This window comes from Phyllostomus hastatus, unplaced genomic scaffold (assembly GCF_019186645.2).
Source record: "Phyllostomus hastatus isolate PE091 unplaced genomic scaffold, TTU_PhHast_1.1 phas_contig_468, whole genome shotgun sequence".
Lineage (NCBI taxonomy): Eukaryota > Metazoa > Chordata > Mammalia > Chiroptera > Phyllostomidae > Phyllostomus > Phyllostomus hastatus.
Window position 1 is genome coordinate 2,135,487 of NW_025333884.1, and position 13,233 is coordinate 2,148,719.

The 13,233-nt window shown below is 55.6% G+C and overlaps 2 protein-coding genes across 2 annotated transcripts; both read left to right on the top strand.

The window, feature by feature from the left end:
- The first annotated feature begins 826 nt into the window (after nt 1–826).
- Nucleotides 827–3,802, top strand: APOE (apolipoprotein E). Its single transcript, XM_045845228.1, has 4 exons — nt 827–922; nt 1,884–1,943; nt 2,417–2,591; nt 2,953–3,802. The coding sequence occupies exons 2-4, from the start codon at nt 1,901–1,903 to the stop codon at nt 3,653–3,655; spliced, it is 921 nt and encodes a 306-aa protein (XP_045701184.1). The 5' UTR covers nt 827–922; nt 1,884–1,900; the 3' UTR covers nt 3,656–3,802.
- A 2,732-nt stretch (nt 3,803–6,534) lies between these two features.
- Nucleotides 6,535–9,075, top strand: APOC1 (apolipoprotein C1). The gene is made up of 4 exons (XM_045845272.1): nt 6,535–6,615; nt 6,740–6,817; nt 7,149–7,296; nt 8,876–9,075. The coding sequence occupies exons 2-4, from the start codon at nt 6,760–6,762 to the stop codon at nt 8,934–8,936; spliced, it is 267 nt and encodes an 88-aa protein (XP_045701228.1). The 5' UTR covers nt 6,535–6,615; nt 6,740–6,759; the 3' UTR covers nt 8,937–9,075.
- The last annotated feature ends 4,158 nt before the right edge of the window (nt 9,076–13,233 follow it).

The following is a 13,233-nucleotide window of genomic DNA, read 5'->3' on the forward strand; positions in this document are numbered from 1 at the left end:
TCTTGTTTATATCTACCGGCCCCTGGTGAAACTGGCTTTGTCAGATGTGTTGCCGCAGTTCCAAGACCCGTGTATCGACAAGGTGAAGTGAGGACTTAACCGTAACTTCTTGCATCACTGAACGATGGCACAAGCCCAGCTGTTTCCCTGGTTTTGTGGACCAGGACACTGGATGTCCAGAGAGACTTGGTCACTTGCCCAAGGTCACACAGACGGCAACTGACAGAGCCCAGATTCAGGCTGGGAAGTTTGGTTCCAGAGTCTCCAGTGCTACCCAGGCAGCACAAACCCTCCCAGCCCTGTGGACAGCACCATGTTCCGGCAGCTCCTGGAATCCGCGATGCTTGTGCTGGACTTCCAATTCACAGATGCGAACAGGGGCTCAGAGAGGCGTCCGTCTGTGCCCAAGCTCGCAGCCAGAGAGGCAGCTAAGATTAAGACCCAGGTTTCACTCTCAAAGCCTAGGCAGATGCATTACACTGTCCCCAACCCCTCCCATCTCATTTCTGCCATCGGTTCTGTTCTCCCTCAGACCCAGGAATCCAAGCCCCCAGCCCCTCCGTCCTCTGACCCAAGATTCCGGCCCCAGCCCCCTCTCCTAATTGTGTTTATTCAGTGGCCCCCCCTGCCCCTTCCCCTCCCTTGCCCAGCCCCCCTCTGGAGGGCGCCTGAGTTACTGGGTGAGATGTCACCTCCCCTCATGGGGGCTGGGGGCGTCACAGGGCCTCTGAGTCCCACCTCCTTTCCCCTCCCTGCTGTGCGCAGGGGGAGAACAGCCCACCTCGTGACTGGGGGCTGGCCCAGCTCGCCCTTGCCCCGGAGGAGTGGGCGGGGCGGGGGGAGCCCTATAATTGGAGGAGTCTGGGATCCCTGAGTCCTACTCGGCCAGAGCGGAGGAGAAAGACTGGTTTCCCGGGAGCTGGTGAGAAGTGAAATTGGGGGCGCAGAGACCAGCTCAGGGCTGCTGTGGCTGTAGGGGACTAGCAGGGGAGGAGGAGGTGACTGAACTATGCCCCGAGAATCAGGAAAAGAAAAAAAAAAAGCGGGAGCTGGGAATGAGGCTAGAGGCTGCGACCTTGGGTGGGTGGGGCACGCAGGCTTCCCGTCCCGACGGGGCTGGAAGTGACCGGCGGGGACCGTCTGGCCCTGTGAAAGAACCAGATGAGCCGCAGCAACAGCCCACGAATGGTGGCCCGTTCAGTGAGCACCTACTGGGTGTCCCTTCCTCAGATCTCCATGAACTGGAGGCTCAGAGGGAAGTGGTGGTGGGGTGGCTAGAGCATCCACTGAAGGAGGACTTTTAAACGAGGGTTGGGCGTCATTCTGCAAGCTGAAAAGTCGTCGGTTCCATCCCGGTCAGGGCACATGCCTGGGTTGCCGGCCAGGTCCCCCTGTTGGGGGCGTAGGAGAGGCAACCGATTGATGTTTCTCATGCATATCGATGTTTCTCTCCCTTCCCATTTTCTAAAAAATAAATAAAAGTCCTTTTAAAACAATACGCGAACATTAAATTAGCTAATACGTGGAAGATGGCGCTGAGAGGTGAAATAGGAGCCTAGAATGCGGAGGTAGAGTGCGGAATGTGAGACTGGAATTTAGAACACCCAGCTGGGGCTCACACAGAACTCGGGGAGGAGGGGTGAGTGGAATTTGAACCCTGGGAGAGGGGGAAGGAATTTTGGCCCGAAGGCCGACCTGGGGATAAGGAGATAGGAGAGGACAATGAGGGCGATAGACCATGGAGGGACTGCTAAGTAAGTGTTTGTGGCCGGGTTATGATGCAGATCTGGGGCTGAGGCTCTGAAGACCTGGACCCGGTGGGTGGGGCTTTGGGTGGGAGGAGTCGCCACGGACTATTGATTGACAGTTTCTCCCTCCGCCAGACTAACCTGCTCTGAAGATGAAGGCTTTGTGGGCTGCGCTGGTGGTCACACTGCTGGCAGGTATGAGGCGGGACTTGCTCAGGTTCCCTGCCCCTCCCCCTCCCACCCCCACCTGTATGCTCTGACCCGTTCCATCCCCGTGTTCCTTCTTTCTCTCCTCCTTGAGAAGAGGCCCGGGTCTGAGGCCTTTCCTAGCAGTCGCTGGCTCTGAGCAGCCGTGTTACTCCCTGGACCTCAGTTTTCCGATCCTTAAAATGGGAGCTGTAACACTTTCTGCTGTAAGGCATCGTGATCAGGCAGGCAGTGAGCACGGCGCAGGAGCCTGCTGCAATTGGCTTTGTTCTCCATCGCCCTGGCATGGCGCACACACAGACACCCAGTAAATGCGTGTCGGGAGAGGACCCAGGCTGGCCGTCCTTCGCCCCCTCCCTGCCCACCAGTGCTCTAAAGAAGCACACCAGCATTTGTGGAGCACCGGCCATGTGCCTGGAGAGGGCAGAGGGCCTTCACAGCCGTGCACTGGTTCCACGCAGGATGCCAGGCCGACGTGGAGGAGGTGAAGCCGGCGCAGGAGCCCGAGCAGTGGCAGGGCAACCAGCCCTGGGAGCAGGCGCTGGGCCGCATCTGGGATTACCTGCGCTGGGTGCAGACGCTGTCTAACAAGGCGCAGGAGGAGCTGTTTGGCACCCAGGTCACTGAGGAATTGACGTGAGTGCCCCCACCCTGGCCCCTCGCCCACTTGGTGGGCGGTTCCTTCTGGATCCTCTGCTTCCACTAGTCTGGAACTCTCAGGGGGGTCTCTTCATCTCTTTGGCTTCTTCTTTCTATTTTGAACTCCTGGCTTTAACTCTCTCTGGTTCTTCCTCAGCCCTTCCTGTCTCGGGCGTATTCCTTTTTGTCTCCTGGCATCATCGTAGCCTCTCCGGTCACCCCTGTTCCTGTCTGTCTTGGTCTCCCCCTCTTGGCCTCTCCTCTTTTGGGTCGCTCTGCTTCTGCCGTTGACGTCTTGCCCTCCTCCACCGCATCTTCTGCCCTGTGTCTGTCTCCCTTCCACCCTATCCGCCTGCAGAGTGTTGATGGAGGACGCCATGAAGGAGGTGAGGGCCTACAAGGAGGAGCTGGAGAAGCAGTTGGGCCCCATGACCCAGGAGACGCATGCCCGCCTGTCCAAGGAGCTGCAGGCGGCGCAGACCCAGCTGCAGACGGACATGGAGGACTTGCGCACCCGCCTGACCCAGTACCGCAGCGAGGTACAGACCCTGGTGGGCCAGAACCTCGAGGATGCTCGGGCCCGCCTGGCCTCCCAACTGCGCAAGCTGCGCAAGCGCCTGCTCCGCGACACCGAAGACCTGCAGAAGCGCCTGGCCCTCTACCAAGCCGGGGCCCGCGAGGGTGCGGAGCGCGGGGTCAGCGCCATCCGCGAGCGCCTCCTGCCGCTGATGGAGCAAGGCCAAGCACGGGCCATCACTGTCGGCAAGCCGCTGCGGGATCAGGCCGAGGCATGGGGCCAGCGGCTGCGCGGAAAGCTGGAGTCGGTGGGCAGCCAGGCCCGTGACCAACTGGACGACATGCGCGATCGGATGGAGCAGTTCCAGGCCAAGGTGGAGGATCAGGCCAACCAGATGCGCCTGCAGGCCGAGACCTTCCAGGCCCGCCTCAAGACCTGGTTCGAGCCCCTGGTGCAAGACATGCAGCGTCAGTGGGCGGAGCTGGTGGAAAAGGTGCAGTCGACCTTGGGCACCAACGACCCCGCTGTGCCCAAGGAAAATTAATAAGTGCTGGCCGGCCATGCGGCCTGGAAGACCCCACTCCCGCCACCTCCGTCCCCCTGCATCCCCCAGCCTGCATGGGCCCCATCCTGCCCCTACTGCCCACCTGGTGGGCCCTGGCTCAATAAAGTGTAAGCAAGCTTCACATCAGCAGCTGGGTGTCTGAGTGTGATTTCTCACCGCCCCAGCCTCCATTCCTCCTTCCCCACACGCATTTCTCAGGCCTGGCCTCTCTGCCTGTGTGCGCGCCTATTTCTTTGTTCGACTCTGTCTCTGCTTCCTTCTGCCGCTTTCTAAGGCCTTTTTACCTTTCGTTGTCTCTGCTTCTCTTTGCTGCTCACTCTTTCTCCTCCGCCTCTTTCCATGCTGTCCCTGAGCCAGACCAGGTCCTGGAACAAATCCACCCCTGGGTTCAACCCTGCAGTTGCCCCTGACGACCATGGGCGAAAGCAACATCTCTGAGCCTCCGTTTGCGCAACTTTGTCCTACCGGCTTTGCAGAGTTGCCAGGACTCAAAAGTCCTGAGTCCGCTGCCATTAATAAGCCATTTTTATTTTTCCCACTCATTTTCTCCCCCTTTCTCCATCCAGTCTTTTTTTAAGATTTTATTTATTTTTAAAGGGAGGGAAACGTCCATCGGTTGCCTCTTGTACACATTCCAACCCTGACCAGGGACTGAACCTGCAACCCAGGCCTGTGCCCTGACCAGGAATTGAACCAGCGACCTTTCATTTTTCGGGACAACTCCCGACCCATTGAGCCACACGAATCAGGGCTCTGTGTCCTATCTGCTTCTGCCCCCTTCCCTCTCTCGGCCTCTGCCCTGCTCTTACTGAGAGGCTTCGTTTTTCTGCCCTCCTGTTTCCCTCCACCTCTATCTCTCATCTCCCCCGCCCCTCTGGTTGCTCCCTCCTCTACCCAGCTTTTGTTTTTTTCCCTTCCTCCACAAGGGTTCATTCTCTCTGCCAGTCTGTTGCACGGCAGCCCTCTGCCTTTCTCTTTCCCTATGGGTTCACCAGTCCCTTCATTCTGATCTGTGCTTCCTTGTCCCCTTCCCCTCATTCCCATTCCTTCTCTCCCGGTTACTGGGTCCTGGCTGGACAGAGAAGGGAGAGGAGCCTCATGGGAGGATCTGCACAGCCCTCTGGAGTGCAAGGCTGGGAGACTGAGTTGACAGACCCGTGAGAGTTAAAGCCCCGGATGGAACTGCAGGCGCTCTCTTCCCCCACCCCCTGGGTTCTCCAAGGAGGGGAGCAAGGGTTCCCGCCACAGGAGACTTGAGTTTGTGTCTCTGCAAGGGAGCTTGCACTTCTTGACTCACCAAGAGCTGAGTGAGGAGGGGAAGGGTCCCTGGGCTCAGGCAGGACCCTAGTCCCAGCCGAGCCTGCTGCTGGTGTATCTATTGTCCTGTGTGCCCTGGAGCTGGGGGATAAACCCTCTTAGAGCCTCCGTTTCCCCAGATGGCATGAGGCGGGCACCATCAGCCATGCCCTCCACTTGAAGAGATGCATTTTGAGTTCTCATGCATGAAGACATCTGAATACAGACCTGGCCTGGCCTAACGGCAGCCCCAGTCGGTTCTAAGAGGTGGGATAAGGGCTGGGAAGGAGCGTTGGGGAGACAGGCTAGCGGGCTGCTGTGGCGAGGAGACTGGCCCCCCCAGGAATCTGGGGAGACACCCTGGAGTCCAGGAAGGGGAGGGACAAAGACCACACCCAAAGACTTAGCCTTTGAATGTTCTTGATAGAGCCTCAGTTTCCCCATTTGTAACCAAACACCTCTAGAGCTGAAGTGAGGATAAGACTGAGAAAGCAAAGCTGTGCTATTCTTGGGGTGGGGTGGGAGAGGGGAGCAGACATTTGGGTGCGTGTCTGGGGAGAACTGGGCTCACGAGGAAAGCAGATGTCTGGGAAGACGGGGGGGGGGGGGGGGCGGCGGCGGAGGCCCAGGGGGGGAGGGCTCACAGGGACTGGAAGCTGCTGAGTTGGCCAGAGGGGTGTTGCAATCCCGCCAGGGGCCCCTGTGTCCCTTTCACAACCACCCGCCCCCACCCCCAGGCTGACGCGTGGTTGTGGGGGCACAAGGCCAACCAACCTAGAGTCTGGGGCCTGGGGCCACCCTCCCCTGGGCTGCCAGGGGTCACTGGCGGTCAAAGGCAGCCGAAAAGAAGGGAGGAAGGGCTGGATTCCAGCCCTGGGGAACGGATGTAGTGCTGGGAGAGGAGAGGGTTGAGGGGGGCGGGCTTGGTGCCAGGAGGTGCCTGAGAAGGTGAAGAAGTGCAGATGGAGTGTGTACAGGGGCCCCCCGAGACTTGGAGAGTCGTGGGGGCAATGGAAGAGTCGGGGGAGCTGGTGGAATGCACAAAGGGGTGCACAGGGGGAGCTTTGCAGATGAGTCTGTGTGGTTTAGGCCGACTGAAAAGACCCCTCCCCAAAAGGGGGGTTGGGGACTGTGAAGTTAGGACCCCAGAAAGGGTCCAAAGGGCCCTGACATGCCCCCAGATATAAGTGGATGGGGGCTCAAAGGGCTGGTCTGAACGTGAGAATGGGGGAGTATGGAGGGACCCCGGGACATGGAGGCAGAGTTGTTTGAGCTTGCTGGGAAGAGGGAGGGGATGGAAGAGGTGGCCTGGGGACGACACACCATGAAGTGGGTTACTCAGTAACAGTGACTGACAGACCTCCTGACACTGGGAGGACGTGTTAGCAGAAGGGGAGGGACCCAAGGCCCAGGCTGAGGCCCCCCTCCCCCACCGCACTGTCAGGCTGAGGGACTTGCCTGTGCCCTGCCTGACCCCTGGCCCTAGGGCCGGGGATGTCAGAGGTGGGTGGGCACAGGGAGGCAGGCAGCAGGAGAGGCTGAAGGGGAGGGAGACTAACCTGCCCCGCCCCCTCCCCAGCCGATAAAGGCCAGGCCAGGCTGGGACGTGCTGCGCTTGCTCTCCGGTCCAGCAACTGATTCAGGTTGGTGCTCCGTTCCCCGGAGGGACCCTCCGCACTCACCGAGAGCATAAGAAAGCGGGTGGAGGAAGCTGGGGGAGGAAGGAGGGGCGCCACTGCTCACCCCCACCCCCACCTCTGCCTGCAGAGTACCCCTGTGGCCCAGCCATGAGGCTCCTGCTCTCGCTCCCGGTCCTGGTGGTGGCTCTGTCGATGGTTTTGGAAGGTGAGAGTGGGTGGGAGAGAAGAAACTGGGAGTTTGAGATCTGGAAGCATGAAGCTGGCTGTGGGCCTAGCGGACCCTCTGGAGCTCTGGGGCCTCTCCCGTGCCCCGGCTCCCCTATTGCCCGCTGACCAACCCCCACGACCACCTGGCCAGGTGGCTGTCCCCAGGGCAGTCAGTCCAGCAGGTGGCAATACTCGGCTGGAACACCGCCTGGTTGCTCCAGCACCCTCCCCATTCTAACACCGAGATCCTCGAAAATCACATCCCTGGAAGCTCATGCAAAGGGCTCCTGATACTGAAATGGTGGCGCTCCCGCCCCTCTTCCCGGCAGGCCCAGCTCCAGCCCAGGCCGCCCCGGACTTCTCCAGCACCCTGGAGAGCATCCCGGGGAAGCTGAAGGACTTCGGCAGCACCGTGGAGGAGAAGTTCCGGGCAGCCATCGACCAAGTCAAGAAGAGCGAAATTCCTAAGAAGACCTGGTTAGGACCTTTCCCAGGGCATGGGAGGGGGGGGGGGTATCCATTAAGACTGGGAAAACCTACAAAATCCTTGTGACCACTCAGCTGAATCTCAGAGTGCTCAGACTTGGGGCACAGGCTCCCTGACTCCCCCAGCCAGCCACTGTGGAGAGATGGCCTGGGAGGCAGTGAAGGACCCAAGCTTGTGGGGTTCTGACAGGCCTGCGTCCATAGGCTGCCAGAGACTCTCTTCTCCCTGTGTGACCGTGAGCCTTGGTTTCCTCATCTGTAAAATGGGCGGTTTTGGGGGCAGGTAAACTGGAGCACTTGCATGTAGCTCCCGGGACGTTGTAAGCACTTGACTCGGTGTTTAACCACCAGTGGCTTCACTTGGTGAGTTAGAGAATCATTTATTCATGAACAAATATTTGTCGAGTATCTGCTAAGTGCCAGGAAGTGTTCCAAAGTGGGGGATACTATTGATGAACAACATACACAAAGTCCCTGCCAACAGAGATCTGATGTTCTGGGGGGCAGGGCGAGAGTGGGGAGGACGGATGCTGAATCGGTGAATTCCCAGGAGATGAATCCCGCTAGAAGAGCTAAGCGCTGAGAAAACGAACAGAGTGGGTATAAACCACCAAGCACTAGAGAGCGGCTTTCGTAGACTTGGTGACTGGGTCTTTTCTGAAAACACTTTATTTTTATTTTCTTAACTTTTATAGTAGGCATCTATAATTGTCTCACTTTTTTAAATGTATTTATTTATTTTTTAATCCTCCCCCAAGGATATGTTTATTGACTTTTAGGGAGAGAGGAAGGGGAAGAGAGAGAGAAAAATCAATGCATGAGAGAAACATCCATCGGTTGCCTCCCATCCATGCCCCCACTGGGGACTGAACCCGCAACCTCTTGGTGTACAGGAAGATGTTCCAACCAACTGAACCATTTGGCCAAGGAAGAGAGAACGCTTTAAATTGAGATCCATCCCTGGCCAGGTAGCTCAGGTGGTTGGAACATCATCCCAATACACCCCGGTTGCAGGTTTGATCCCTGGTCAGGGCATGTATAAGAACAATCAATGAATGCGTCAAGGAGTGGGACAAGCCGATGTTTCTCTCTCTCCCTCCCTCCCTCCCTCTCTCTTAAAACCAATCAATCAATAAAAATTTTAAAACATAAATTGAGATGCAATGATTAGGACAATCCAGCCAGGCTCAGAAATGTGGTAAGAGTGTTCCCTGGGGAGGGTGGGCGCCAAGGGCCTGAGGCAGGAAGATCTGCAGACAATCGGGGGGGAGGGTGGCAGTCCCTGCAAGGGGGCCGCTGGGCAAAGGCAGGAGTTCTGGAAAGTGCCCTTCAGTGAATAGGGGACAACTAGGGCGTGAGCAGGCTTAGAGAAAGTGTTGGTAGCAAGAGATGGCAGGCCTTGAAACCCAGGCCAAGGCAAAGGGTTTTGACTTTAAGGAGCTCTGGTGCATCTGGGAAACTGAGGCACAGAAGATGGGCCACCCACAGACGGGGGAAGCCCTGGGCGGAATTTGGGCATCCTGGGAGAGATGACACACAGCAATGACCCCCACCCCCTCTCTCCCCACAGGTCCTGGCTTTCTGATACATTCAGCAAAGCGAAAGAGAAGATTGAAAGTACCTTCTCCTGAACACCGGGAGGGCTGCCCCTCTCCTCTGTGGCTGTGTCTGAGGAGGGGGCTCTAAAGTTTCCCAATCCCCCAACCCCTGTGCTGAGGACTTTCTCCATGATGCCCCATGTCCCACCACCAATAAAATTCCTATAAAGAATTCTGAGTGTTTCTTTCCTGTGGGGCAGGGGCTATGGGACAGCGTGGGGGTGAGCATTAAGAGAGAGAAGCAGAACTCAAGTGTATTATTGCTCATTCTCTGTGCTGAGGACTCTGGACTTCGTGATCTCAAGAGAATCCTCATGAAAACCTTGCATGCTGGCCCTATAAATCTCATGAGTGCACTGACGTCCAGAGAGGTGAAGTCACTTGTGCAAGATCCCACGGCCAGGGAGTGGAAAACTGGATGGGACCCTCAGCCTGGGGCATATAGCTCTTCCCCGGTGGGCTGCCTGAGACAAGGAACACAGGGGTGACAAGGGACAGGGGTGACTCACCGCCGTGCTCACAGCAGGTGATCATTACACTTTCAGTGGATAATGCAGGAGGATCTGGAAGAGGGTAAGGGCAGGACGTGGCTAGGGCCTTGTAAGAGAGCCACACAGTGCTCCTCCCTCCAAGTCTCAGCATGAGGTCCCCTCCTCCAGGAAGCCCTCCTTCACCCCCAGGCTGAGTCAAACACCTGTGTCCCCACTCTGCCCAGTCTGGGTTGTCACTGTCTGGCGATGGGTGTCTCCCCCACTGGACTTTGAGCCCCAGGAGGACAGAGCCAAGGCTGTCGTCACCACCGTGTCCCAGGGACAGAGCATAGTGCGGGAGGCTTGGAAATATTTGATGAAGCAGGTATGCTAAATAGAAAAAAAATAAAAATTCCATTTTTACAAAACCTCACTGAGGTAGATGCTGTCCCTGACCCTGTGCTCCTTGAGGGAGAGACAGAGGCAGAAGGGCTGCAGCCACTTGTGTGATGTCACAGACCAGAGCAGGTGGAGCTAGGATTTGAACCCAGGTGGGGGTCCCAGGGCCACACTGTTTTGTGGGGTTTCTTAAAGATTTTATTTATTTGCCCTGGCTGGTGTAGCTCAGTGTGATTGAGAGCTGGCCTGCGAACTGAAGGATCACTGGTTTTTTTAAATAAAGTTTTTATTAATTTATTTTTAGCCATGTCTAGCATAGCTCAGTGGCTTGAGCGCAGGCTGCGAACCAAAGCATCGCAGGTTCGATTCCCAGTCGGGGCACATGGCTAGGTTGCAGGCCACAGCCCCCAGCAACCGCACATTGATGTTTCTCCCTCTCTCTCTCTCTTTCTCTCTCTCTCTCTCTTTCCCCCTCCCTTCCCTCTCTAAAAATAAATAAATAAAATCTTTAAAAAATTATTTTTAGAGAGAGGGGAAGGGAAGGAGAAAGAGAGGAAAAGAAACACTGACCTGTGGTTGCCTCCCTCACGCCCCACACTGGGGACCCAGCCAGCAACCTAGGCATGTGCGTGGGCTGGGAATAGAACCAGCAACCCCTTGGTTTGCAGGCTGGCACTCAATCCACTGAACCACACCAGCCAGGGCCCAGGGCCACATTCTTACTCAGTCTGCTCTCCTCTTCCCTGAGTCACTCTGCAGAACGGCCGGCTGCAGTCCACGAGCCAGCCGCCAGCCTCATCCACATCATATTCAGTGGATGAAAATGCACCCACCATCCTCACTAGAGATGAGTTTTGCACTGTGGTTGCAAACCTCATTAGGCATTAGGGCATATTCCGAGTCACTTTACTTGAACAATCACTAATTTTTATTTCTAGCATTTTGGAGCCAATTTGTTTTTTAAGCTTTTTCATAAGCCCCTGAAAAATACTCAGGCTGGCTCTGACCAGGTGACTCAGTTGGTTGAAACATCGTCCTACACACCGAAAGGTGGTGGGTTCGATTCCGGTTCAGGGCACATGCCTAAGCTGCAAATTTGATCCCCAGTAGGGGCATGTGTGGGACGCAACCAATGGATGTTTCTCTCTCTCTCAAATGAATAAACAATATAATTGTTTATCTCTTTCAAAACAATAATCCTCCAGTGAGGATTAAGGAGGTTAAAAAAAAAAAAACCACAGGCTGGAGTCCCAGGAGACTCACAGGGCAGAGAAGGAAGTTGGAGGGGCAGTGAGTGCCTGGTGTGAGCACACACACTGCTTTTGAGGGGAGCCTCACACTTGGGGGCTGACACACACACCGGGGTCTTGGGGCCTACCATTCACAAAGGACAATCCTCACACCCTCCCGTGACCTCTCTGCCCCCAAAACACCCCCCCGTCCTGCGCAGCTGTTTGGAGCTACCTCTGAGCTCCACCCCGAGCGACCTTCAGCCTGTCCCTGTCCCTGAGGTGGGCAAACATTGCAAGAAGCAAACAGCAAACAGCCCACACTGACCTTGGAGCTGGGGCAGGGGTCAGAGACCTCCCCGCAGGGCCACCCCTGCCCTCCTCCAGCCTCCCTCTTGCCCTCTAGGACTCCAGGGGGTGGAGGTGGGGCAGAGGCTGTGCTGGCTTGGCTAGGTAATATGAGATGCCTGGGTTCAAATTCACCACTTGCCTATTGGGGAGCTGTGGGTAAGTGGCCTTACCCTTCCTCTGGCAGCCTCAGTTTCCTCGTCTGCAAAATGGGGATGATACAGAGCCCACCCCCATCCCTCGTGGGGCTGTGGTGAGTCCATTCATCAGGTCGAGGTGGCCTGCCCACGCACGTGGCGCTCAGCAAGCACAGACTTGGTAAACAGCAGCTGACACTGACCAAGCACCTTTGTGGCGTATCTGGCAGTGCTCACAGCACTTTGGGTAAACAATCTCCTTTGCTTTCCTGGACAGGCAGTCCATGACTCCCCTTCATGACTGAAGGAACAGGCCCAGAGGGGTTAAGCAGCTTGCACCAGGTCACACAGGCGGAACTGTGCGGAGCCAGGCTCTGAACCCCAAACCACACTGCTTCTCATAAGGCAGTGCATGGTGAGTCTCTCTCTCCCTCTCTCTCTTTTTAAGATTTTATTTATTTTTAGAGAGAGGGGAAGGGAAGGAAAAAGAGAGGGAGAGAAACATTGATGTGTGAGAGACACATCAATCGGTTGTCTCTCGCACACCCTTAATAGGGGACCTGGCCCACAACCCAGGCATATACCCTGACTGGGAATCGAACCTGTGACCTTTCGGTTCACAGGCTGGTACTCAATCCACTGAGCCACACCAGCCAGGGTTCTTTCTCTTTTTTAAAATCATTATTATGGTAAAATATAAAACATAAAACATACCATTTTAACCATTTTTAGATGCATAGTTCAATAGCATTAAATACACTCACAATATGTTCAACCATCACCACCATCCATTTCTGGAACTTTTTCATCATCCCAAACAGCGACTCTAGAAGGTTTTAAGCAGTAAATAAAAGTTGGCCTCGCCAGTGTGACTCAGCTGATTGAAGGGTCATCCCATATCCTAAAGGTTGTGTGTACAGTTCCCAGTTGGGGCACATCCTGGGATGGGGGTTCAATCTCTGGTTTGGGCACGTCTGATTCCTGGCCCACGTGTGTACCAGGGGGCAGCTGGTCAGTGTTTCTCTCTCACACTGATGTTTCTCTCTCTCTCTCAGCAGTGAAGAAATATCTTTGGAGAGGATTAAGCAAAAAACTCCAGGAAGTTTTATTTTGCTGGTGATTGTTAGTGAGGAACTCTAAGGAACATTTGTTGAACACCTACTGTGTGCAGAGCCCAGGCTGGAGCCACCAGAATGGACAGCATTCTGCTGAAAGCCTCCGGGTCAGGACAGCCCTGTGCGGTCATTCAAGCTGTCCATCAAAGTGGGGTTGTCAGACTTTCCACCTAAACTCGCAGGATGCCTGGTGAGACGAATGTCAGAGAGACAACAAGTAATTCTTAGTGTAAGCCCCAAGTGCTGAATGGGACATACTTATACTAGAAATAAAAACATTATTTATCTGCAATTCCAATGTCACTGGGAGTCCTGCATTTTATCGGGCAACCCTAGACCAAAAACTTTAGCCCGTGGTCCCCTGGCCGAGCCCAGCGCCCTGGCCCCTAGCTGGGCTCTCCAGGAGAAAAAGGTGTATTTTCTCTCTGTCTAGCGTTGGACAACCTCCTACTACATGCACCTGGGGCTTTCCCTCCAGGGCCTTGCCCAGCTTTGGCATAGACTCTGAGAGGCAGGTGGTTATTTGTCTTTTTTAAAGGCTTAAAACCCTCCTCTCACCCCAGTTTTATTTTTATTTTTGAAAGACTGTTTTTAGAGAGAAGGGAGGGAGGGAAACATGGATGTGTGGTTGC

What these genes read in the sequence shown, in the direction of transcription:
- APOC1 (XM_045845272.1), top strand. Translation starts at nt 6,760, where the DNA reads ATGAGGCTCCTGCTCTCGCTCCCGGTCCTGGTGGTGGCTCTGTCGATG. An exon ending in TCTGTCGATGGTTTTGGAAG is followed by an intron (nt 6,818 to 7,148) that starts GTGAGAGTGGGT and finishes TCTTCCCGGCAG; the next exon opens with GCCCAGCTCCAGCCCAGGCC. An exon ending in GAAATTCCTAAGAAGACCTG is followed by an intron (nt 7,297 to 8,875) that starts GTTAGGACCTTT and finishes CTCTCCCCACAG; the next exon opens with GTCCTGGCTTTCTGATACAT.
- APOE (XM_045845228.1), top strand. Translation starts at nt 1,901, where the DNA reads ATGAAGGCTTTGTGGGCTGCGCTGGTGGTCACACTGCTGGCAG. An exon ending in GGTGGTCACACTGCTGGCAG is followed by an intron (nt 1,944 to 2,416) that starts GTATGAGGCGGG and finishes GGTTCCACGCAG; the next exon opens with GATGCCAGGCCGACGTGGAG. An exon ending in CAGGTCACTGAGGAATTGAC is followed by an intron (nt 2,592 to 2,952) that starts GTGAGTGCCCCC and finishes ATCCGCCTGCAG; the next exon opens with AGTGTTGATGGAGGACGCCA.